The sequence below is a fragment of the Scyliorhinus canicula genome, chromosome 12, assembly GCF_902713615.1.
Source record: "Scyliorhinus canicula chromosome 12, sScyCan1.1, whole genome shotgun sequence".
NCBI classification, from domain to species: domain Eukaryota; kingdom Metazoa; phylum Chordata; class Chondrichthyes; order Carcharhiniformes; family Scyliorhinidae; genus Scyliorhinus; species Scyliorhinus canicula.
In genome coordinates, this window is record NC_052157.1 from 149,190,107 (window position 1) to 149,216,713 (window position 26,607).

The window sequence follows — 26,607 nt, forward strand, 5'->3', positions numbered from 1 at the left end:
CACGTTCAAGAGAGAGAGGCCGAGAAATTGAATGGGGCCATAATCGCCAGCACCTGCCGTAAGCGTCTAATGATGCTATTGGCAGGACCATGGCAACCTGGGAAGCATTGGTGAGCTGCAGGCGCAACTCGTGGCACCAGAGCCAGTTGATTGGCTGCACAGGGTGGGTGGGGGAGGAGTGGTGGTGGTAAGAGCTCAGTAGATTAGTTGAGATGACAGTCGAGGTGCCGAGTTCAGGAGTGAGACATGTTTCCCCCCACCCCCCCGCCCCGGACTCCATATTCAGTCAAGCAAAAATCTTTAAACTTAGCTTTTGGCATGGCAGTCTCCAGGGGTCCCAGCGAGGACAGCTGTTTGACTGCTGCACAGTCAGCAAAAACAAATTTTGCAAAGCATCCCCCATCCTCAGCCCGCTCACCAAGGCAGGCATTGGGGCGGCAATCTGTATAAGCAATGGGCTCAGTGCAGTTTTGTGCAGGCATGCTGGATTATCACAGAGTGCTCTATTCAATATGGTATGTGGTGCATTTCCGACACAGGTACTGTGCGCCCTATTAACCATATGGACACTGAGGATCCTATTTTCTGCCTGTATAATAGGATGTGTGCAATGAAATTTCCAAGTCAAAAGTCTTGAAGTTGGATAAGTAAATCAGGTAAAGAATAATAGCATCAATGGAAATATTAATGCTGACCCCCACGCTGGAATCTGAATTATCAACGTTAAGGTTGGTTGATGGTGCAGCATCTTGTTGTACGGGCACATTGTACGATATGCGAGTTTCTGGCTTCAAATTCAATGGCTTTGAGGTGTAACCCAGATTCAAACTGGTATCGAAGAATTGCTTTGGTCAGCGAATGTTGAGCATTCTCTCCGCATGACCAGCCCAACTTGGTTGTGACTGTCTCAATGTGGTGTGGGTGCTTGGCAATGCCAACTCGGGTGGGCACCTCGGTGTCTGGTATTTTGCCCTGCCATCTGATCTTCAGAAGGTTCTGAAGGTAGCTGAAAGGAAAGTGGTTGAACCTCTTGGCATGATGCTCGTGCACAACCCAAGTCTCACATGCGTACGGCAGACTGGGCAGGGCGATTGCTCCACTGACTTTCAGTTTGGTCGGTAAACTTACTCCTCATAACTCCCAGTTTGATGTTCGAAGTCTGCTGAATGGGCAACACTCGCTTTGGCAATTCTTGCATGCCTTCCATCGCCAATATGGGGCATGGAAAGGAACTGGGTTCCTGTCCATCATTATCTCCATATTGGCTTCCTGTGCTACTGTGAAGAGGCACCAAGTTGAACACACAATGTTTTCCTTCAGGCAGGTAAGGAATATCAATATGGATACGCCTCATGCCAAACACAAGATACACCCTGACCTTTCACTCAACCAGAATTGGTGAATGCTACATTACTCCCCAAAAGGAGAGAAATTAACGAGGAGGAACAACCTGAAAAAAATCACAAAAGTACACTTTCACCTAATACACATGAAGACGCAAAAAGCACTTGACACACTTATAAAGCAAAATACATAATATTCACATTTCTGTTAATTAAATACTTCTAGATTCATTCCAATTTGATTAACCTTTGGCAAGTTCTGGTTCTTTTAACGGTGACACTTTTTCTTTAAAAAAAGAAAATATTAATTCAGAAGAACAATTTCATTTTCAATAAGTTTTAATTAACTTTGGCCTCCGTAATCATTTGGCTTCAGAATCCTCAAAATAAGAATCAATTATTTGGCGGTAATCCAAAACGAATTCACGCAGAACCGTAATTTTGGACCATAATGAAGGGTTTCCCTGGATACTTGGAGTATCCAGCTTCTGGTTGGTCTGTATAGATTGTGACTTCAGTCTGTGAAAAATACAATCGATTTGTTCCATTTAAAAAATAATACATCCTTGAATTAAAATGTTGACGGGCACAACGTGATCTCTCTCCAGCAGTCCGAAGTTAAATATAACGGTTGCATGGATAGTCAAACCCAAGTAGCAATTTAATCCACTGCATCTAGAATGCCGTGAAAAATCAATGCCCAATCAAAATTGTACCTAATCAATTATCAGGTATGTGTGTTGAGTTCTGCCATTATCTCTGTCGTTTTAATTGGGCCAGAGTTGGGCAAATGGGATTGAGCTACAGATCTGGGATGATCCAATTGAAAGGTGGATTCATCATGCAGATGAATGGCCTCTTCCTGTTCCTATATGATTGCTGTACAGGGGCCAGTTTTCCTGCACCAGTTCCAGTGCGATGGCTACAGTAACGGTTACCCAGAGTTGCTGAAGTAATACCTTGGATGCTTGCATTGCTACCTACACATTGGAATCCTACCTGGAGTTATCGACTATGTACTGTATGATTTTATCCAGGACCTTCTCAAACAAGGCTGTGCGCACCCAAATGTGTTTGATAGCTTGAGGTGTGAGAGTCGGGCTCTTGGATATCGATCCCTGCCTCTTCAGAGATTCCTGTCCATTTGACTGGTTTTTCCTGTCAACACATATAGGTATACAAGATGGTCAAACTTAAAAGAAATCAAACAGTGTCCTCATCAAAAACCAATTGCTACCACAGCTTTTGAATATATTGTGATGTTTATGTAGCTTGATATGATCAGTTTTCTTTTGTGTATTTTCACACACACTGTTTATCCCTTTGGGGAGGGGAGGGGTGGGTGGTGGTGGAGGGGGACGGCGGTTTGGGGGACGGAGGGGGTGAGTTGGTGGTGAAATGTGGAGGGAAGATTCAACCACCGTAATCTATCATATAGATCCTTAATTTTCTGACTTAACCTTTTGGTGATTAAGATGCCAATTCTGCAATTAGCAAGTCAATTAAAATTGGATCAAGCATTAAGTCATAATTAGGCAACAAATTAAATAAAGAGAGGGAAAATCTGTGAGCACATTGCGATAAGATGGAGAGAACCAAGGCTATAGTCAAAGTGACCCTGACCAATGTCCATTCTTTTTTTAAATAAATTTAGAATACCCAATTCATTTTTCCAATTAAGGGGCAATTTAGTGCGGCCAATCCACCTACTCTGCACATCTTTGGGTTGTGGGGGCGAAACCCACGCAAACACGGGGAGAATGTGCAAACTCCACACAGACAGTGACCCAGAGCCGGGATTCGAACCTGGGACCTCGGCGCCATGAGGCAACAGGGCTAACCCACTGCGCCACCGTGCTGCCCCACCAATGTCCATTCTAAGTGGCACCGTTCTTTGAACACTGATCTCTCACTAGGATCATTTGTAATAGCACAGATGGCCTTTATTCCCAGCTTAGCAGCAATGTAAACCACTATAACATATCCTTCTCCTCTCTCCCACTCCTGATACACTCAGCGCCGTTAGTGAAGCTAAATTTCTTTTTCACAAAAATATACTTTATTCATAACCTATCTGAAAGAACATTACAAAGTACATAAATATTCAAGCTTTCCAGACAGACCTATGCGAAATCGGACTTGAGCAGGATGTCCTTCCTGCAGTCTGTCCTTGAAATTCAAACTGAGGGTGGGGGGGCGTCTGGCTCCGTGTTCACAGGTAACCTTTAATGTCCCACTTACTTGTTATCCACCTGTTGCTGTAATTCTTGAACTTTCTTGCACAGATCCCCCGCTATTTGATAGGTTTTCCCAACTTTTGTAAAAAGCGCGGCAACTTTGTCACTCCGGAGGAAGCCAGCAGCCCGGCGCTTCAGCATGTACAGCAGACAGGCCTCCACAACAGCTAGGACAAGAAGAAAGGGGACATTTCAGACTGCAGTGTTTTTTTTTTCAATTCGCAACCAGTTAAAGGAGATCACTTCTCCGAGGAAGTAAAGGGCACTTTAAAAATGTTATTTACAACAAGTTTGAAGTTTTCCCTGAAATTTGCGAGGTTTCCATTTCGCACAGGCAACCTTGAACCTGGAATGCCGTTATTCAATTTAATGCATAATCCGGACTGTTACTGTTAAGGCCATTGCTTCAAATAGACACATCCAGGTCTGTACACTGCTAAGGTCTTAGTGTTGTGTATGGATAAGATACTATGTAATATTTTATAATAATCTCTATTGTCACAAGTAGGCTTACATTAACACTGCAATGAAGTTACAGTGAAAATCCCCTGGTCCCAACATTCCGGCGCCTGTTGGGGTACACAGAGGGAGAATTCAGAATATCCAATTCACCTAACAAGCACGTCTTTCGGGATTTGTGGGAGGAAATCGGAGCACCCTGAGGAAACCCACGCACACACGGGGAGAATGTGCAGACTCCACACAGACAGTGACCCAAGCCGGGAATCGAACCCGAGACCCTGGAGCTGTGAAGCATCAGTGTTAACCACTGTGCTACTGTGCTGCACTGTATGTAAAGTACAGTTCTGCTGCTAAGGTGTAGCTGTGATCTACAAACTCTAACTGAATGGCTTGATTGCTGTTCAAGTTGTTGCCCCTCACTGGATGAAAGAACAGAAAACCAAAGTCTCAGGTTAATCAGAAGCTGGAGACAGTCTGAGTGAGCCTGGAGTCACATGTAGGCCATCCCAGGTTAAGATGGCAGATTTCCTTCCCTAAAGGACATTAGCGAACCAGATGGGTCTTTGCGACAACCGGCAACGGTTTCATGGTCATAATTAGACTTTTCATTCCAGATTTTTGTTTTTTAATTTTAAACTTAGAGTATCCAATTCATTTTTTCCAATTAAGGGGCAATTGTAGTGTGGCCAATCCAACTACCCTGCACATCTTTTTGGGTTGTGGGGGCGAAACCCACGCCAACACGGGGAGAATGTGCAAACTCCACACGGACAGTGACCCAGAGCCGGGATCGAACCTGGGACCTCGGTGATTCATTCCAGATTTTTATTGAATTCAAATTTCTCCATCTGCCATGGTGGGATTCGAACTTGGGACCCGAGAGTATTACCTCTGGGTGTCTGGATTACTAGTCCAGTGAAAATACCATTGCGCCACAGGCTGCCCATTGATTCACATCAGTTTATATTCCCGAGGACAAGCCTGCATTCTTTGTATCTAAAAAAAAACGATTTTGCGTGTGACGTGACTGTACTTTCCATGTGTGATCGCAGCTATGTGACTTGCAAGTGTGAGCCTACAATGTAAACAGACCCTGTATCCCTTTAGACATGCCTTTTGATTAGCGGACTCTTATAGCATTGCTCATAGTAAGACAAGGAGATGAGAGTTTAGTTTAATTTATTCTTTCATGAGCTGTAGGCATCGCTAACATTTGTTGCCCATCCCTGTTTGCTCCTGAACTGAGTGAAGAGTCAATCACATCGCTGTGGGTCTGGAGTCACACGTAGGCCAGACCAGCTAAGGATGGCAGATTTCCTTCCCTTAATGGGAACAGTGAACCAGATGGGTTTTGATGACAACTGATGAAAGTTTCATGGTCACCATTACTGTGACTCGAAACACGATTCTCTCGATCGTGGACTGTGTACTTCTGCCGGTGTGAAAACTTGAGTGATTCCTGCCGGCAGGCGGACCGAACTCCGTGTGCCATTCAACGGCAAATCGGAGTTCTCGCTGGATCTGAGGCGGCCGGGACCTAATCTCTTTGACTGGTCCCATTCTTCGGAGATTGGGGCAACCTTTTTGAAGGGTGCTGCAGCAGTATCCCGATCTCAGAATCCCAGCACCCTGGAGGTCATGTTCCCGCCAGGCATGGGCGGAAACCTCATCGAGTACACCTGAAAGCTGTTTGGGGCTGGCTGGGAGACTCGTAACAGGTTTCATGACCAACATGAAAGCAGTGTTTTGCCCGACGCCTGATTCGCTGGGCCACTGGAATTCCCACCGCTGGCGGGCGGCCACGGAGAATCCTGGCCTACCTTTCAATTCCAGAATTTTATTGAAATTCCAGCTGCCATGGCGGGATTTGAACCCTTGACGTCAGGGCATTAGCCTGGGTCTCAGGATTACAAGCACAGTGGCATCACCAGCATGCCACCATCTCCCCCAGTTGCATGTCAATACCAGGTAAATGAGGGCAGCACGGTGGCCTAGTGGTTAGCACAACCGCCTCACGGCGCTGAGGTCCCAGGTTCGATCCCGGCCCCGGGTCACTGTCCGTGTGGAGTTTGCACGTTCTCCCCGTGTCTGCGTGGGTTTCGCCCACACAACCCAAAAAATGTGCAGAGTAGGTGGATTGGCCACGCTAAATTGCCCCTTAATTGGAAAAAAAAATTGGGTAATCTAAATTAAAAAAAAAAAAATACCAGGTAAATGGATGGTGTGGACCCAAGACACAAACTAATAGGTGACTGGTTGATCTCTTGCGGGATTGCATAAGCTAAGCCGGTAAATACGGGGAGTAGTTTCAATCGTTGGCTAACAGTTTCTTATCTGAACAACAGATCAAAATTGGGTTGAGGAGGGATGGGGTTTGGAGTCCATGTTGGTCATCCTATTGGCGCTCAAGGTCCATCTAATGGAAGTTCTGGGGTGGACCTGTAGGAGGTTGCTAAAATATCCAAATTAGGGTCCTATCCCACTTGGAAGATGTTGCAAATTTCAGGTACAAAGCGTGGAGCATGCGTCAGATTCACTGTAGCCATTTGTACCAGGCAATGAACAAGGAGTTGTTGGGGGATTCATCAAAAATGTTGCAAGCTGCTAATCAACCTTGCTTGACACATAGCTCCTTCCTTCCTTGCATCTGCCTGCTCTCCCATACCTCAGTTAGGTGGACCAAAATGTGGCAGATGGATAAGTGTGAGGTCATGCATTTTGGTTGGAAAAATGGGAAGGCAACTTTTTATCTAATTGGGCAGGGGCTTCGGGGTGCTCCGAAGCAGAGGGGTCTGGGGGTTCTCCTTCATGAGTCACAGAAAACTAGCATGCAGTTGCAGCAGATAATAAAGAAAGCATCTGGAATGTTGGTATTTATAGCTAAAGGAATAGAGTATAAAGGTAAAGAAGTGTCGTTGCAACTATACAAGGCGTTAGTGAGAACGCATCTTGTGCGGAATATTGTGCACAGTTTTGGTCCCCTTATTTAAGGAAAGATGTAGTGGCATTGGATGCAGTTCAGAGGAGGTTCACTAGGTCATTTCCAGAGACGAGGGAACAAGGGGTTTGTCGTATGAAGAGAGATTGAACAGTTTAGGCCGAGTTAAAAAAATGGGAGATCAAATGGAGGTATACAAGATGATAAAAGGAGACGTGGAGCGGATGCTTCCTCTTGTGGAGCATTCTAGAACAAGAGGTCATAGACTTAGGATAAGAGGGAGCAAATTTAAAACAGAGTTCAGGAGAAACTATTTCTTCCAAAGGTCTGTGAATCTTTGGAATTTGCTACTCCAGGTTGTGGTGCATGCTGGGACAATGAGTAAATTTAAGGAGGAGTTAGACAGATTTTAAATTGGTAACAGGTTGAAGGGTTACGAAGAGTGGGCAGGATGGTGGAGTTAAGGCCAGGATGAGATCAGCCATGATCAAGTGGTGGAGCAGACCTGATGGGGGGGAGGCGGTGGCATAGTGGTATTGTCACTGGGCTAGTAATCCAGAGACCCAGAGTACTGCTCTGGGGCCCCAGGTTCAAATCCCACTACCGCAGATGGTGAAATTTGAATTCAATATTGAAATCTGGAATTAACAGTCTAGTAATAACCATGAAACCATTGCCGATTAGTGTAAAATCCCATCTGCTTCACTAATGTCCTTTAGGGAAGGAAATCTGCTGTCCTTACCTGGTCTGGCCTACACGTGACTCCAGACCCACAGGGATGGGCAATAAATGACTGCGACACCCACGTCCCATGAACTAATAAAATGAAAGGTTTAATTCTACTCCTATATCTTATTATGAACATATGAAGACAGCAAATGTTGCAAGCTGCTAATGTTAAGCTTTCACTTTCAAATAAAACTTTATAGAGGGCAAAAATAAACAGTCTTTAAAAAAATTATAAATTTCTTAAGAAGCTTGACATTCCACATAGTTACACAGACATTCCCGCAGTTTTTCAGGGCCACTGAGAATATTTGGCCGAAATCTAGCAGAAATTACAAACTTAGTGCATCACTGAAAAACAAATGACACTTCATTCAACAGGGGGAAACAGTTTTAGGGTTTGTCAAAGGGAAAGTTCTCATCAATTCCCAAGAGGGAATGGTAGAATCACTAACTGTAACGTCTGGATTTCTGGCTTTAACTGCGCTTGTGTGAAGTCCAACATGTAGTCACTTTCAGGAGAGCAAAGATGGTGATGCTGATAGTATTACTGTCATTACTAATGAAAAATCCAGGCCATTATGAATTTTAACCCATGGGGCACACAATTTCTAGGACTATCATGCCGACTGAGCACCCCTACACTTTCTGATACCAGTTTTGGTGAAAAAATAATCTTTCATTTGTAAGGATCTTCCTGATGATTCCCTTATTTCCTCTTTACTTATTTTTGATCCATGGATGCTTAATGGACATGTATCTTTAAGTCAAGTAGCAGAGAGACGGAGGAATTCAAGAAGTTGCAACATAGAACATATAGAAAATACAGCACAGAACAGGCCCTTTGACCCACGATGTTGTGCTGAACTTTTGTCCTAGATTACATAGTGTATGGTGCTGCTAGTTTTCGAACAGGAGAAGTCAGACTTTGTGGCACCCGGTTCGATTGGCTGGCTGGTGGCCAGTGAATTGACCAAAAGGCTGCCTTCTGCCCAGTAATGGGTGGTGATTGGATCCTGCCTGAGTCAGATGATTTCCCCAGACCTAAGGAAAGCAGAATTGAGACCTGGTCACACAGACCAAAAGACCTTTTCTCTCTCCCTCACGTTTTCTGCAGAACTGCTCTGAGCTGCTGGACTCCTGTAACTGCAGAGACCTGAATGAATCTACAGTGCAAACCATTACAAACTGGAAAGCAGAAATCTCGACCTGAAAGCCTGATTTGAAAAACCGTGTGCTCGAAACAACCATCTGAAACAAAGACTCTTATATTTTACTCATACTTATTATTTTCACTCCTTTCTTCCCCTCTGTGTTTGTTTGTATTGTGTGTGTGTGTGTGTGTACATATCTATATAGATATATATACGTATATATGTACATAGAGGGTGGGGGCAAGTTAAAGTGGGGGGGTTAGGAATTAGATAATAGTTAACCAGTTATATTTGCTGCATATTTCATTGTAGTTATTTTAATCAAAAAGTAATTGTGTTTAAATGTACAAACATGGTGACTGTAATTATTGGGCTGCCAAGGGCCAAAGGTAATTTTCGAAGAATTATTTGTGACTCCGGGTCAAGGGGACTGGAATTGACCGCGCCTTGGTCCACTGGTGGCCATTGCCGAGGCTGGAACTGCCACAGTGAAAACAGGGAGAACCTGCAAACTGTCGGTGCGGAGTCTGCACGTTCTCCCCGTGTCTGCGTGGGTTTCCTCCGGGTGCTCCGGTTTCCTCCCACAGTCCAAAGATGTGCAGGTTAGGTGGATTGGCCATGATCAACGCACGGGTTTATGGGGAAAGGGCAGGGGAGTGGGCCCAGGTAGCGTTCTCTTTCGGTGCAGAATCGATGGGCCGAATGGCCTCTTTCTGTACTGTGGGGTTTCTATGGAATCCTGACTTGCAGAAATCTAACCGGTGTTCCTCATTGCCGACCAATTCCTTTGAAGGTACTTAAAGTACGAGTGATATATGTATAAAAAATGAGGGCCTGTTTTGTACAGCTGCCTGAAAAAATACCCAATCGGGTATCTTTGGACTGGACAATGTTCCTCAACAGGACTCCATCTGCTCTTCCCGCAAAACAGTACAGAGCCAATTTCGGATTTTCCTTTCATTTTATTTTTCTTGCGTAACACAATGGAAGATGCATCTTCATTGAAAAAAAAGCTTGCACGCCTATCCAAGGCAAGGCTAATACTCGCATTCCTAATAAACCCGGCCTTTCCCGTGAAAGAACGCAGGAAGGAACTCTGCAGTACATACAATTAGAGCATGTTCTGGTATTCTGCTCACTTTTCAACGTGTCACTGAGCATCATTAAGAAACGTGGGTTGTAGAAAACACTCTGCAATTATCTTAATGATATTGCATTTGAAACATTGCCAAGCCTCCTCCCTGTGCTGCTCACACTCCAGAATGATTCTGTATTGAAACAAACATTTAGAATTATTGTTTGTTGTTCGGAATATCAAAGGAGTGATTGAGAAATGTTCCACACTTCCTGGAAACCAAGATCATCGTGCTGTATTATTTCGGAGCTGTTCTCAAAAAGTTCCATCTGGAAAGATAATTTGATTTAATATTAAAAGGACTCTTCTAATTGACTTATAATTAACTCTGGATGCACAGAATATCGATCGAGCTTTTTGTGTGCAATAATTTAAATGAACAGCAATGTTCCATTACCTCTAATACTTGACAGTATAATCTCCGAGGTTTGAAGTTGCAGGCAATTACTGGTTAATGCTGCCAATATTATTTCAATGCACGTTTGAAACATCTCTCTGTTCGATCATTATGGGTAAAGCTGGTTGAGAAAACTTGGCACACAATTCATAATGATTACTTTTGGGGAATTTCATCAGGCAACCATTAAGAGTGTACTGGTGGTCTCCCAAGATGGTTTCAAACAGAGGTCAATTTTATTTTTACTGTTTCACAGGATGTGAGCATCGTTGGCTGTGCCAGCATTTATCGCCCATCCTCAATTGCTCGAGAAGGTGGGAGTGAACCGCCTTCTTGAACCACTGCTGGCAATGTGGTGTAGCTGCACCCACAGCGCTGTCAGGAAAGGTGTTCCAGGATTTGCGACCCAGCGACATTGAAGGCACGGTGATATGTTTCCAAGTTAGGATAGTGTGTGGTTGGGGGGGGGGGGGGGGGGGGGGGACGACTTGCAGGTGATGGTATCCCCGTGCATTGGTAAAGGTCACAGATTTAGAAGATGCTGTTGAAGGAGCCTTGGTGAGTTGCTGCAGTGAATCTTGTAGATGGTATACACGGCTGCCATTGCTCGTCGGCGGTGGAGGGAGGGAATGTTTATGGTGGTAGATGGGGTGTCGATCAAGCGGGCTACTTTATCCTGGATGGTGCCGAGCTTCTTGAGTGTTGCTGGAGCTCTACTGCTCCAGGCAAATGGAGAGTCTTCCATTACACTCCTGACCTCTGCCTTATAGATGGTTGACAGTCTTTTGGGGGGGGGGGGGGGGGGGGGGGGGGGTCAGGTGGTGACTTGCCACAGAATTCCCAGCCTCTGACCTGCTCTTGTAGTCATTGTATTTATATATGGCTGTTCCAGTTCAGTTTCTGGTCAGTGGTAATCCCCAGGTTGTTGATTGTGGGAGATTCAGTGGTGACAATGTCATTGAATGTCATGGGGAAATGGTTAAATTCCCTCTTATTGAAGATGGTGATTGATTGACACTTTTGAGGCATAAAGTTACTAGCCACTTATCAGCCAAGCCTGGATATTGTCCAAGTCTTGCTGCATTTGGACATGGACTGCTTCAGTATCTAAGGAGTTGGGAAAGGTGTTGAACTTTGAGCAATCATCAGCGAACATCCCCACTTCTGATATTCTGATGGAGGGAAGGTCATTGATGAAGCAGCTGAAGGTGGGTGGGCCTAGGACCCTCCCCTGAGGGAGTGTCCTGGGCCCTGCAGTGATATCTCAGGACTGAGATGGCTGCCCTCCAACCACCACACCATCTTCCTTTGTGCTCGGTAGGACTCCAACCAATGGTACGTTTTCTCCTGATTCTCATTAACTCCAGTATTGCTCGGGCCTCAAGGTCAGTAATGTCTGAAGTAGAGACAAATATACTCCAGCTCTAGAACCCCAACTTAATGGCGGTAACTGAAAAGAGACAATGCACGTGGTAAGAAGTAGTTCTGTCACAGCGTGTTACAAAATGGCAAAATAATTTCCCCTCATTTTCTCTTATAAATCCTAGCCCAATTTAAGAACCAGACATTGGCTGTTTTCCTGTCATCTAATGGTATATTGGACATGGGCCCATGGTACTGGCAGTGTCTTATATTCTTCTGTGACGAATACAGCTCCTTCAGCTGGCTCTGCCTTTCAATAGGTCCATGATTGAGCTTCTACATCATCACCTTCCCACCAGATCCCCGTTGTAACCAAGCAGTGAGGGACATGTGTGGCTCAGCTTCATTAACCAGCTTTCTTTACAGAAATGCATATTGTCAACCTCCAACCTTCAATCCTTCTTTCAATCTGCTCGATATACTCTCCTGAACAAAGTTAAAACAATTAACCTAATTAACTAATGAACTGCCCCACAAAGATCAGTGTAACTGAAAACAAAAGGTGCCTTTTTACCAATGAAACTAATTAATTAATTGAATTAACTAATTAAATGCCCCTTAAAGGGGCACTTCTCCTATGAGCACGGGTGAGTCCCTAATACGTTTCACCACTGGAATACATTTTTAAAAATTTGGAGTACCCAATTCTTTTTTTTCCCCAGTTAAGGGGCAAATTAGCGTGGCCAATACACCTATCCTGCATATCTTTCGGTTGTGGGGGTGAGACCCACACAGACACAGGGAGAATGTGCGAACTCCACACAGACAGTGACCCGGGGCCGAAATCGAACCCGGGTCCTCAGCTCTGTAGGCAGCAGTGCTAACCACTGCACCACCATGCCGCCCTCCACTGGAATACAATTAATATTCAAATGATATACAATTAACAGCAATACAATCAAAGAACCACACCCTCATCCCAGGTGTCCATTTGGTGAACCTTGGTTGAACACCCACCAAGGCAAGTATATCGTTCCTTGGGTAAGGAGAAGAAAACTGCACAGAACTGCAGGTGTGGGTTCAGCAAATCCCTTTATATTGGAGCAAGGCAATCTTACACTTGTATTCCAACCCCTTGCAATTAAGGCCAACATATCACTTGTCTTCCTAATGGCCAGGTAAGCAGGCCCCGGTGATTTGGGCGAGGGCAGTATGTTGCCACAGGCTGTCCCTCTGTGGGTCTAATAGTGCCAGAATGGAGCCCCTTCTCCCCCCACATACCCTGCTGGGAGGCCGTCAGGTTTCACTCTACTGTCTCCCCACACATTGTTGAGCCTCAATGGGGGCAGGAAGTGACCCCTGATTGGCCACTAAAGTGGCTCAATTAGCCTCCCGGCAGGCAGCCAATTAGCCAGATTTCCTGCTGCTCCCACCCTAGGGGAGGTCTGTCTTGGCCTGGAGGGGGGGGTGCAACCAAGGGTATGGTGGAAAAGTGGTGATGATGCAGCAACGCAGCCATGATCTTACTGTATGGTAAAGCCAGCTCAAGGGGTTGGGAGGCCTAATCCTGTCTTACTTCTTATATTCTGCAAAGCCAATGTTGGTACCATGGGTCCATTTCCAATACATAGCATATTAGCAGACAACAGGAAATCAGCGAATGTCTGCTTCTTAAGTTGTAGAAAGTAATCATGGGGCCAGAATATATAAGTGAAAATGAGGGGAAATGATTTTGCCATTGTGTAATGCGCTGTGGCAGAACTACTTCTTATCATGTGCATTGTGTCTTTTCAGTGATGGCCATTAATTTGGGGCTCGAGAGCTGGAGTATACTTGTCCCCACTTCAGACATCACTGGCCTTGAGCAGGTCACAGCGTCGATTGGGTCTCACAGCAAACGTGTACTTCATGCCGATGTTGTGATCCAAGCTCAGCGCTGCCAAAAGCATCTTTATCACACAGCGATCTGCAGTTCTGTTAGAGCAGCAGGACCCCCTGCAAAGGGCCCAAAGGTCAGGGTGCCAGTTGGAGGGGTGGTGTTGGGCACATGCACAACACCTTTCCCAAACGTTTTGCCAGCCTTCGTGCCCCCCCCAGCCCGTCGTCAAGGGCAGGTAAAATTCCGGCAAGTTCTTGTGCAGCGTCCTTCTTTAAGCCGCCTCTTCTCGTCCTTAATCCCCCCCCCCCCACCTTCTTAAAATCTCCAGCCAAACCAAAACCCAAAATTGGCATCACCTAACCAGCTGTTCCTGATCCAGCAAATCCCCTGTGTTCTTCCCAACCTGGGTGCCCTGCACTCACGGACTTTAGGGTTCGAAAGAAGGCACGAAATGGAGGTGCGGAAGGTGTGGCCTTTCTTCAAATCCAATCCAGACGCCATCTCCTGGAGAGTCAGACTTTGAGAAGCTGAGATAATCACACATTTAATATTAAAAAGAGTCGAATTACAGGACCAAATGAATTCCTCCATCAAATGTTCCCTGTGTCGTGCAGTGAAGATGACAGATTGCATCATGAGGGGTAACGTGGGAGTTAAATTGCTGCTGGAAAGACTGATGCCATTTAAATAGAAAACGAACAGCGGGAAGACAAAGAGGTGGCATTAATGCAGCTTGTGTAGATGGATGTCAGTACATGCTTAAAATCCACCATCTGGCAAGTTCCCAATTGTGTCCGTCTTTGGACAAAGCATCCGCAGGGTGCACAGGCCCTTTCACAACAGGGAGGGAGGGCATCAGTGGGTTAGTCACCTGCGTTCTCGCCATCTCTTATCAATGCTCTCCTTTTCTTTGTTAAATTCTATTTCCCATCCCTTCTCCTTTTTTACCCACTGCTTGGTTTTCTCATAATGTATTCCTTTCCTCCAATTGTCTTATTTCTTCTGATTTCTTACACCTTCACTTTATTTTTTAATGGTTTCTTTGGAACAGGATCAAAACGAAAGAGAGCACAAATGTTACGGTGCCAGTTGTTGTTGCTATTGGACGGTCGGGTCCCAATATGGAACCCTAGCTCATTAGGTCGTAACTTCTATTTTTCGTTTAGTGACGTGGATGAACAGTCACAGGATTACCGATTAACTTTCAACAAAAAGAATAAAATATTTTTAAACATGAAAAAATTAACTATAATACAAATACTCTTACACTCCACCTGCCTCTTCACAGATGTCCACAGATTTCTATGGACGACACAAGTTACAAAATATATATTATCCTTTAATGTTCTTAGTAAGCGTACAGTGCATGGAAACCAACAGGACAACTGTGGTCAGACACACCACACTCTGAAGCCAAATGGCGCCCCCCCAGGACCCCTTGCGCCCGCCCACGCCGCCATTCCCGCCGGCACCAGGCGTGCTTTAATTCCCGCTGGCGGGAAAGACCTGTCAGCGGCGGGACTTCGGCCCATAGCAGGCCGGAGAATCACCGCAGGGGACCCGCCAACCGGCGCGATTCCCGCCCCCGCCAATTCCCGGGTCGCAGAGAATTCGGGCCACGGCGGGGGCGGGATTGACACCGGCCCCGGGCGATTCTCCGAACCCCGGGGGGTCGGAGAATTCCGCCCCTGGTTCCAAATGAACCACAAGTACTTATGCTTTTCAGTGTGAGGCCCCTAGTTGCTAAGCAACAGCCTTGTCTTTCTTTAAACCCAGTTTATTTTTGCATCATAGACCCTTTAATTACAGTGCAGGCACAATTTGAAATGTAACCGAGATGCAGGCACATTTGTTTAACATGAGCGTACTAAAGTTTCAACACTTTTTCAGCACATAATTACAGAAACACAAATTAAGCTTACGCTATATCTTATTCCTAATACCTGTTTCCTGACATCTCCCCTTTGAAAGAAAGGAAACTTCATATTCGCGGCCCACTTCATATAAGTAAACTTTTCATCTTATTTCGCAACCAATTACAAAGTTCTAACCAAAATAAAGTCAATGAATGTAACAATATCAACAGAAATTGTACATCATAGTATTATCACAATTCAAGTCTTGTGTTTCTTTTTCTTCTGGTTTCCAGTTTATAACACAGTAAAGAATGTTTCATTTAAGTCCACGGCCGCAATCTACCCAAATGGGAAGAGAGTCTCATCGTACGCGCAATTAGCCGGGTGTTTCCCGGTGCTCGGAGAGCCGAGAAAACCACGCTGTTGAACGGCCATTCACGTAGCTTGGGGGCCTGAGTGGGGAATGCGCGACCAAGGCCGCACTTAGCCCTGTTTTCTGCACTGCTCCGCTCGCCAAAACTCCTCAGTGCAGAGAGGAATCGATGATGTCCCAATCTCGCGCCTCTCCCCCGGTGCAACCCACGAACCCCACCCCCGAGGCCCCAACTCACCCATCAGGGGTCCTCGGCCCCTTCCCCACCAGCGCTAGGCCTGATCCCTGTTGCATGAAATGTTTCAGAGTGGCAGCATGGCATCTTGGCAGTGCCAGCCTGGCACCCTAGCAGTGCCTCTAACAGCTGGCAGTGCCACATAGGCATCTGGGCAGTGCCAGGTCTGCACAGCCAGAGTGGCTAGGTGACACCAGTAGCACCAGGGTGCCACCCTGCCAAGAGGGCAAGCACCTGGGGGCCTCCGATCCCCTGGGAGACCCCCTGGGAGACCCCCTGCGAATGCCGCTCTGTCTCGTCCCCGTTTGCGGAGATCGGAATTGAACAGCGCTAACCTGAGGTCTCCAAGGTGAGGGGGGCTAGATCCCACACCTTGGTTAGATCTTGGGAATGCATATTATAGTGAGACTAGCTGCCTCTCTCAAATATGCAGATGTGACGTCTCGCGAGTTTGCGCTAGATCTCCCCACTGGATTCCTGACTGGAAATAGGTTCTCCCCCATGTTCTTTTGGTGTCTGTCTTTTAACTGCCAGCATTTTAATTCTCTGTCTTTCTCCTTTTCTCTTTCTTCTTTTTCCAATCTCTCCATTTCCAAAACCCTTTCCTGTCTTTTTCTTCCATTTCAAATGTCTTCGTTTATATTTCTCTTCAAAACGTGCTCTCCTTTTTTTTCCCTTTTCCTCTTTTTTCCCCCTCCATTTCAAGTATTTTTCATTTGCAACTCTAGTGGGTCCTATGCTCAGCTTCATTTGCGCACCCCCCCCCACAAGCAGGATCCCAAACCCCCCCCCCCCCAGATCCACCCGCTCCACGACCCTCACACACAGCCCCCCCCCCCCCCCCCCCCCCCCCCCACCCCCACCCACACAAAGGGAGCCAATGGCCAAAGACAAGAAAACACACAAATTGATCAGTGCTTCATTCAATGAAATGCTCCTTCATTCTGCAAACCTGATTGAGAGCTAATCGAAATGGACAGGATTTCGGAAGATAATAATAATAATCTGTTATTGTCACAAGTATGAAATTACTGTGAAAAGCCCCTAGTCGCCACATTCCGGCGCCTGTTCAGGGAGGCTGGTACGGGAATTGAACCCACGCTGCTGGCCTCGTTCTGCATCACAAACCAGCTGTCTAGCCCACTGAGCTAGATTTTAATTGCTTCAAATGCTTCTCAAAGTAACCGCTGATGTCAGCGAGCAAATAGAGCTGAAATGTGAGAGATCCCGTAACTCGCAGTTCTGGTGCTGAATCACGAATGTGTTTTCGACAAACAGAAACAGGCAATCATTATGCAAGTGGCACATTTAAATTTGCATGGAAGTGCTTAAATAAATGGCTAATTATGCAGAAGTTAGGGGTGTGTGCTCTATATCTGACTGCTGCTGTCCCAGATTGTTTTACTGATCTGCGGGTTCATGTACAGTCAACAGTGGCTTTTGCCCACACAACCAATCAGGGAAGAAAATGCAAATACACGGTTTAAAAATGTGTTTATGGATGAAAGCTTATAGATAAAAAAAAGGCAGAATTTCCATAGCCGTTGCTCTCTCAGGTATTCAATCAATGGGAAGCAGAGCTTCCTTAACAGGATCAAAGATCAAGAAACAAAGGAACAGGCAATGAGCACGGCCAATAACGTGACCACAGACGTCTACAATTTTTAACAAAACCTACTGTGGTGATATGCATCACTGTAAATACACAAGGGGTTAATGTAAATACACTACACCTAAGTAAACACTAGAGGGAGCATCGGAGATGTCATGACATGCAGACATACAGCCAATGAACACAGAGAATAGGACACAACCAATGGGCAGTCAAGATACCCAGAGGTGACACTACCACAAGGGGGCATTACAAAACCCATATATAAAAGGATAGGGCACACATGCTCTTTCTCTTTCCACAGGCGACACTTAAGAGAGAAGGACAGGGGCAGATCAGAAGCATCACACCCACCACGTGGCTTAGAGCAGACTGGTTAGTTAGACTGAGTTACTATAGAGATTAGCAGGAAAGTCGAACTCATAGAGAACTGCGCTAATGGTTCAATAAATCATACTGAACTTACTTCAAAGTCTGGAGTATCTTTTGGTCAAAGCTGCATCGAGTTGCACCCTGTGTTACCCCAGAGTATAACACATCACCTACCTCCAGAATTTTGTATGTAGTTTGACAATCAGCGACAATACATATATATGGTTCACAATGATCACCGATGTTGTGTGCAATATGTATGAAGATACCGAAGGATTAAAATAATCAAGATTCTATATGTAACATAGAGAGAGCGCGAGTGTCCATAATTAATTTGTGGAACCGACATTAGTTTTGTACTGTTTTTTGGGAATGTGAATGTGACGATATTTGCAGAATGCACTGCAGCAAACCGTGTGCTCGCTATTCATCTTCAAAACCACTCTTTAAATGGCTGGCAGGATGAACGAACGACCAGGGAAGAAATCAAAATATTTAGATTGACCAACTTCGTTTTCTAATATGCGACATATTTGAGGGCGACCTTAATCATACGTCACGCCTAATGTCTATGATAATTACAATAGGTTTTTTTTCTTTGTTTACATTAAAAATAAGTATTTTAGACCTGCAGTCTAATGAAAATGTTTTCTGCTGTTTGGTTGTGAATGGATTTGATCCTAAGAATGGACATTTTAAATTGCCATTTACCAGATTAATGGCCACCAATGGCCCCATTCTGCCCACCATATTCTAATGAAAGAAAGTCAATCATTTCCTCGTAGTTGGGGTTGTTTCTGAGAGGTCACCAGGCTGACAGAGGCACAAAGGAAAGTCAGCACTGACCTTTGTTCCCCTATTAACGCATTCTGCTACCCTACCTTTGCCACTATTAACATCTTCAGTCTCTAATTAATAGCCCTTTCGTCTTATGTCCATGACATCTTTGTCAACCTCTCCTTAGCTCCGACCTATCACTGACTTCCCATTTTGCCCCACTCCCTCTGCAAGTTTATAATTCTTCACATTTCTATCCCACTCCTTAGCCCTGTGGAAGAGTCAGGCAGACTCGAAATGTTAACACTGTTTCTCTCTCCACAGATATTGCCAGACCTTCTGAGTTTACCCAACATTTTCTGTTTTTATTACAAAGCAAAGTTAAAAAAAAATTTAAAGTGCCAAATTCTTTTTGTTTCCAATTAAGGGGCAATTTAGCGTGGCCAATCCACCTACCCTGCACATCTTTGGGTTGTGGGGGTGAAACCCAGACAGACACGGGGAGAATGTGCAAACTCCACACGGACAGTGACCCGGGACCGGGATCAAACCTGGGTCCTCAGCGCCGTGAGGCAGCAGTGCTAACCACTGCACCACCGTGCCGCACCTTTTACAAAGGTACGTTGGATGGATAGGACTACAGAGCCATTGGAAAACCATAGCGTTACAAACTCCGATCCGTCTGAAAGATTCACGTATTGATTTCATGGCATCATAGATCATCATAGAATTTACAGTGCCGAAGGTGGCCATCCGGCCCATCGAGTCCATCAGAACCCAGTGTAAAGACCGCGTTAAAAATGCTGTGAAAAAGGCAATTGACACATTCAGAAGGATATCACAGTTTGATTCTGTTTCTTTCATGGGATGTGAGAATCGCTGACAAGTTCAGCATTTGTTGCTGGTCGCTAATTGCCCTTGAGGTGGTTGTGAGAGGCCTATTTAAACCATTGGTGTGGTGCAGGCACTCCCGTGGTGCTGTTAGGAAGAGAGGTTCCAGGATTTGGGCCCAGTGCTAGTCAAATTCAACAGGGTTGAATGGATAGGAGAAGGGAGCAGGCTAAATAGGCATGTATCATCACCATCCTACAGTGTTTGAAAGCATACTGGTCTCAAAACAATTTTAAATTTCTCCTTCAGTTCAGAAAGTAGCCCAACACGTGCCAGAATGTGGATAACAGCAGTTACACAAACAAGGCTTGATTGGCATCCGCTTCATAAAAGCTGTCAAAAAACAAATTACATTTTCAGCGCCAGGTCAACAGCTAAAAGCAAAGCAACTGTCTGTTTCCTTGTGCCAAGGCAGTTATTGCATGATGCTTTAGTCAGGGATTGGCGAATCTTCGTGGCGACACTGATGGTGAGTCAGACGACTGCTGGTAAAATGTTCGCGGCTGCTAAAAATAATTGACTTGAGCTGCATGCTCGGGGATGGTTGTGAATTTTCCTTTGATTGGCTCACTGGGGTGTTTGGCACCTTGATCTAAGCAGGAAGCGAGACTGGGGCAGGAGGGAAGCCCGTCGAAAAGCTCAGCAAGGGGCGGTAACCGTTTCACAGCCCTGAGTCTCACTTAGGGAGCACGCTATGTCAGAAAGCGAAGACAAAATGAGCAGGGGGAGGGGCGGGAAAGAAAAGAAAATATTTGCACAGAAGTTTTCATGGCCTCAAGAAGTCTCCAAGTGCTTTGCAGCCGGTGAAGTATTTTTGAAATGTTTCACAAGTTCCTCGTTGAGTGATAAACATTGGCCACGCCATTTGGGGGGGGGGGGGGGGGGGGGGGGGGGGCTAATTATTGGGAAACCTTGGTTTCCAGGGATCTGAGAGGGCCCAGGGCAGTGACTATGTACCTACTACCTACGGGCTGCAGCTTAGGTAAAGCAACAGTCTGTTTTCTGGCCTCGGGTGACTGTGTGGAGTTTGCACTTTCTCCCCATGTCTGCCTGGGTTTCCTCCCACAGTCCAAAGATGTGCCGGTTAGGACAGGTTATGGGGACAGGGTGCAGGAGTGGGCCCAAGTCGAGTGCTCTTTCAGAGGGTCGGTATACACATGATGGGCCGAATGCCCTCCTTCTGCATGGTAGGGTTTCTATAGATTCTATGATTCCACCTCTGTAATATCATCCATTCCACCCTCGCTCATCTGCGGCCGCGTTAAAGGTGCTTAAAGGAATGGACGTGATTTTTGCTGCGGAGAAGATGTTTCTATCAGGGGCGGGTGCTGGGAGAGACGGGTCCATGTCTAGGGAGGCTGATCAGTACGTGGCGGAGGTGAAGAAACACACCCACTCTTCCTGGCCCACCAGGATTCCATTGAAAGATAAAACTGAACGTTTTGATGACACAGGGCGCCATTAAAAATCCCCAAAAGGCAGAGCAGGGATTAAAACTGCAACATTAAAGAGGGATGGAACAAAGGATTCTCATCTGCTCACTTGCACAATCCGTTCAAAATTACCTTGGTCCGGGGGGAGTTAGCTATACGACAATGCTTCCACAAGCAGCAAGAGGTAATTACAGCGGGAACAATTTACATAAGTAGTTTGTGGACATTGGAATTTACAGCGCAGAAACTTGTTGGCAGATGCACGATCTTTTCATCTAGATGTCTCAGACATATGTGACACTTGCTGACCGTTTTCTATCATGGGAGCCACACGCGCTATGTACAGTTGACTTGTATGTGCCTCCCAATGGCAACAGACAATTGTTATGCTTGTGAAACATCAGTTGGCTCGTACACAGTGGAAATTTACTCAAAGGCTCGTGCCTGACCAGGCATTTGGACCATGTAATGCTCTTTTTGGCAATGTGATCTTTATAAGCACAGTGGTAACCCTTCAGGTGGAACCTGTGTACACCTAAGCACCAGAGATCTTGCCCTTCCCCATACACGCCAGGCTCTAATAAAACAAAGCTAAGTATTTCAGCCTGTGATTGTTAGGTGATTGCTGTGAGAGTGTCACACTCTATGTTGTCTTGTGCAAAACGTACGGGGGAAATGAGGGTGCCTGAGGCGTGTGTGCAGAGGAAATTTGCTTGGAAAAGTGACAGTGCAATTCCTAGGCCCTATTATCTATACTATTCTAACTAATAATCCTATTTTATATCACATTCATTTGTTCAATTCCTCATACTCAGGGTAGTCCAATTTGACTCTTACAGCAGGCATTGTGTTTGGTCATCAATACCTTGCCTTGCACCAAATACAACAAACACGTAGACTTGTCCAAACCAGGATCTTTATTGAATCACACGTGGTAAGGTGGCGATCTTTTTCAGAGCAAGTTATCATGGAGTTTCTTTGTACTCCTCTGGAGCTACACCTAGCACAATTATTCACCTGTATGCCTTCCTACCATCTCCTCTATTCATCTCTTGATAATGGTCGGATGTGTCTTCACTTATATGGGAGTCCCTGGTCACGTGACCAAGGTCTGGAGACCGCATGGTGTGCCTGCACCACCACCTACTGGTTGGAGGTCGCACACCATCCATCTGTGATATATCACCACTGGCATTGAGGGCGCCCTGATTAACCACCACAAAATGGCTTAATGCCAGTTTGAGCAGGGATCCGGGACACCTAAAAAATTGCCTGATCCAACGTCAGCTTGAAGGCAGCGTAAAGCATTGGTCCCAGAAGTTGGTTCAGAGTTCAGTTTGTGTTATGTTCGCAAAGCCACTGCAAGGAGGTGCAACTTCAACCCCAGTATAGGAACTACAGCCAATCAGTGATCTGCACACGTCTATCATTTTACAGCTCGATTTATAAAAGTTTTTAGAAACAAACTTAACAACACGTTCTCCCGCTGTTAAAGATTTATGTATTTGATGTTAATGGCATATACGCCACCAGGCTTGGGGCAGGAGTAACATTTGACCTCGTAATCTCTCTGTTCTTCTTTATCAAAGTTGCAGCGCCTAAGTGTACAAGTCTTTTCCTTATTCTACCCATGAAAATCTAGGACATTTCTTTACATTAGATTTCAGGTGACTTTGTCCTCACGAAGTCAGAAGCAGTCTGTATCACAGCTATCTCCAATCCCAATCAATTCTGAGAGGTGCAACCAGCAGCTAACTGGGAGGGGGGAATGGGGGAATAGCTAGGGAAGGGGGGTGGATAGGAAGAAGAGGGTAAAGGGGGGGGGGGGGGGGGGCAGGGAACGCCACCTGGATGAAAGGGAGACTGTAAACAGCAGAGAAGGAATAGAGAGGGTCACTCGCAGGAGGGGACACAAGCCCCTCCCATATGGGCCAAAGCGGGAAGACGCATCGGCCTGACCTCCCTTGAGAACTCAAAGGGGGAACTAGACTCCCCCCCCCCCCCCCCCACCCCCAGCAGCACAAATACAATCTGCAAATGAGGTGAAGGGTCCTGACAATGAATGTAAATATGTGGGTAAAGCTGGGGGTAACTCTTGTCACTAATCGGTTAGACGCCCAGTAAGAACCGGTCAAAAAAAACTGTATAATACGCACGAACACTATTGTAAATAACGCAAGGTAAAACTGGGGGACCTCAGTCACAGACACGGTGATAGCTTGGGATTCGTGTGTTGTCATTACTATTGTGCTGACTGTTACTATTGTTGTTCCTGTATTTTTTTCTACAAAGCTCTGTTTGTAAAGGCAAATTGCCAATAAAAATATTTATTTTTTAAAAAATTCTGAGAGGAGTAACGTTGATGCCAGGGAAACATTATTCACATCCTTCTGTTCCTCTAATGTAAAAACATTTTGTGATGTGGTACCAAATCAATGGACATGCCAATCCACAGTTTTGCTGTGAAAAAAACATTATTTTACAAGATAACACTGATTTATGGGCCATGCACTGATGTATGTTATGGTCAGATTCCAGCTAATTTAATAGTGCACTTGTTCAGCCACTGCCGTTCCTGCTGACTGCCCTGCGGTACACCAACTTTGGGTCAGTGTGTAATGCCCTCCCAGTAGTCATCATGATTATCTGAGTTAGGAATCATGTTGGGGGTGAATTGGCCCACACTAGTACAGTGAAATGGGGTCAGGTAGATGTGCAAAATTGCCCAACTATGTTCTGTCCACAGGAGCAGGACAATTCAATCTGCCCCCCACCAGTCTCTGCTCGATCATCAGCAAAGTGATGGAAGGTGTCACTGACTCTGCTATCAGGTGGCACTCAGTCAGCAGGGCATAAAGAGCATGACTTCAGTGAGAAGTGCGGGATATAAAGAGTGAGATTTCAGCGAGGAGGGCAGCTCTGCAAAGAGCGAGACTTGAGTGAAGAGAGTGAGGCATAAAGAGTGAGATTTCAGTGCGGGGCGTGGGATATAAAGAGTGAGATTTCAGTGCGGGGCGTGGGATATAAAGAGTGAGATTTCAGTGAGGAGAGCGGAGTATAAAGAGTGAGATTTCAGTGAGGAGAGTGGGGTATAAAGAGTGAGATTTCAGTGAGGAGAGCGGAGTATAAAGAGTGAGATTTCAGTGAGGAGAGCGGAGTATAAAGAGTGAGATTTCAGTGAGGAGAGCGGAGTATAAAGAGTGAGATTTCAGTGAGGAGAGTGGGGTATAAAGAGTGAGATTTCAGTGAAGAGAGCGGAGTATAAAGAGTGAGGTTTCAGTGAGGAGAGCGGCGTATGAAGAGTGAGATTTCAGTGAGGAGAGCGGAGTATAAAGAGTGAAACCTCAGTGAGGAGAGTGGGGTAAAAAGAGTGAGATTTCAGTGTGGAGAGCGGCGTATAAAGAGTGAGGTTTCAGTGAGGAGAGTGGGGTATAAAGATCGGGAATTCATCGAGGCGAGCAGGCGTCATTACTAAATCCCAGGGAGAGAGGTCCCGTGGGAAAGAGAATGGAGGACAGTAGGAGTATGTGTGCCTGTATGTCCTAAACCCAGACAGCAGAGCCTGGTCTCCTATCATGTTGGGCGCCCTTGCAGCAGGATCAAAGCTTTGCTGCGTCAAGCCCGTGTGGTAACTGGTGTACAACCGCCACCGCACGTTAAATTAATTCATTCACCTGGCCACAGCAGCACTCCCAGCCTCCTCAACAAGGTACACAACGAGCCCAGTGGTAGCGGCCACGCTGAGAACGTGGACCCAGTTGAGACAGCACTTTGGGATAACCAAAATGTCCCTTCTGGCCCCCATCTGCGGCAATTACAGATTCCCCCCAGCCATGCTAGATACCACCTTCAAAAGATTGAGGCGGGCGGGGGCACACTGACGGTCGGGGACTTCTACGTGGGGCGCAGACTGGCGACACTGGATAAACTGACGAGGAAGTGGAAACCAGCAAGAAGACAGGAATTGAGACACCTCCAAATAAAGCACTTCCTCCGCAAAGAGACAGTAGGGTACCCCGGGGCCCTAGAAACCGCACTACTGGAGGACCTGATAGGCACAAGCAGCGAGAAGGGGGGGGCTAAGTGGGAAAATATACGGACAGCTACTGGACAGAGCCCGAACACCACTGGACGGGACCAGACAAAAATGGGAGGACGGACTGGGGACAGAGGTAGGATGGGGACTCTGGAGCGAAGCATTGAGCAGGGTGAGCTCCACCTCCTCCTGCACAAGGCTAAGCCTAAGCAGCTCAAAGTGGTGCACAGAGCGCACCTGACCAGAACCTGAATGAGCAGGTTCTTCCCTGAGGTGGAGGACAAATGTGAGCGGTGCCAGAGGGGCCCGGCCAACCACACCCACATGTTTTGGGCTTGCCCCAAGCTTGCTGGGTTCTGGACAGCCTTTGCCGAGGCAATGTCCAGGGTTGAGGGTGAGGGTGGGGGTGAGGGTGAAGCCATGCCCAATAGTGGCAATCTTCGGGGTATCGGAGCAGCCAGAGCTACACATGGGGAAGGGGGCCAACGCCCTTGCTTTCACTTCCCTAATCGCACGGCGGAGAATCCTGCTCGGCTGGCGATCGGCAGCACTGCCCAAAGCTGCAGACTAGCGCGCTGACCTCTCGGAATTTCTCCACCTGGAGAAGATTAAGTACGCCATCCGAGGTTCAGAGGAAGGCTTCCTGGATACTTGCGGGCAGTTTGTCGGCCTGTTCCAAAACTTGTTCAAGGCCAGCAACGAGGGGTAAGCCAGGGAAAAAAAAAAGATGAAGAACCAAAGGACTGTGCAACCCGGAGGGGGGAAACCGCAACTGTGACAAACAGTCTCAGTCACGTGAGAACTCATTTTTAGTGTGGAAGAAAGTCATCTTCCAGCAGGGGCAGCACGGTAGCATGGTGGTTAGCATAAATGCTTCACAGCTCCAGGGTCCCAGGTTCGATTCCCGGCTGGGTCGCTGTCTGTGCGGAGTCTGCACGTCCTCCCCGTGTGTGCGTGGGTTTCCTCCGGGTGCTCCGGTTTCCTCCCACAGTCCAAAGATGTGCGGGTTAGGTGGATTGGCCATGATAAATTGCCCTTAGTGTCCTAAAAAAAGTAAGGTTAAAAGGAGGGGGTTGTTGGGTTACGGGTATAGGGTGGATACGTGGGTTTGAGTAGGGTGATCATTGCTCGGCACAACATCGAGGGCTGAAGGGCCTGTTCTGTGCTGTACTGTTCTATGTTCGCTGGACTGTTTCAGAAGAGCGTAATGGGGTCATACCAAATTGGCAGATTGACGGAAATGGAAAATGAAAATTGACCAGTGCTTAGAGGATGTGTAATTGTGTTTGGAAAAATATCATAGTTTCTCATTGCAATATTCCAGAAATTCTGCCTTTATGCTGGAAACTCAATTCTCACGGAATCGTAAATAGTCTAGTTTCAGATTAA

General features: G+C 46.2%; 1 protein-coding gene across 5 annotated transcripts in view; it reads right to left on the reverse strand.

Moving 5' to 3' along the window:
- sgsm2 (small G protein signaling modulator 2) overlaps positions 1 to 26,607 on the reverse strand; it is a 283,232-nt gene that overhangs the window by 103,304 nt on the left and 153,321 nt on the right. For all 5 annotated transcript variants that reach the window (XM_038814470.1, XM_038814473.1, XM_038814469.1 and 2 more), the window contains exons 4-5: positions 3,585 to 3,747; positions 2,343 to 2,501 (exon numbers count right to left, since the gene is read on the reverse strand). In XM_038814470.1, the coding sequence (XP_038670398.1) occupies positions 2,343 to 2,501; positions 3,585 to 3,747 (322 nt within the window). The remainder of the gene's footprint in view (positions 1 to 2,342; positions 2,502 to 3,584; positions 3,748 to 26,607) is intronic.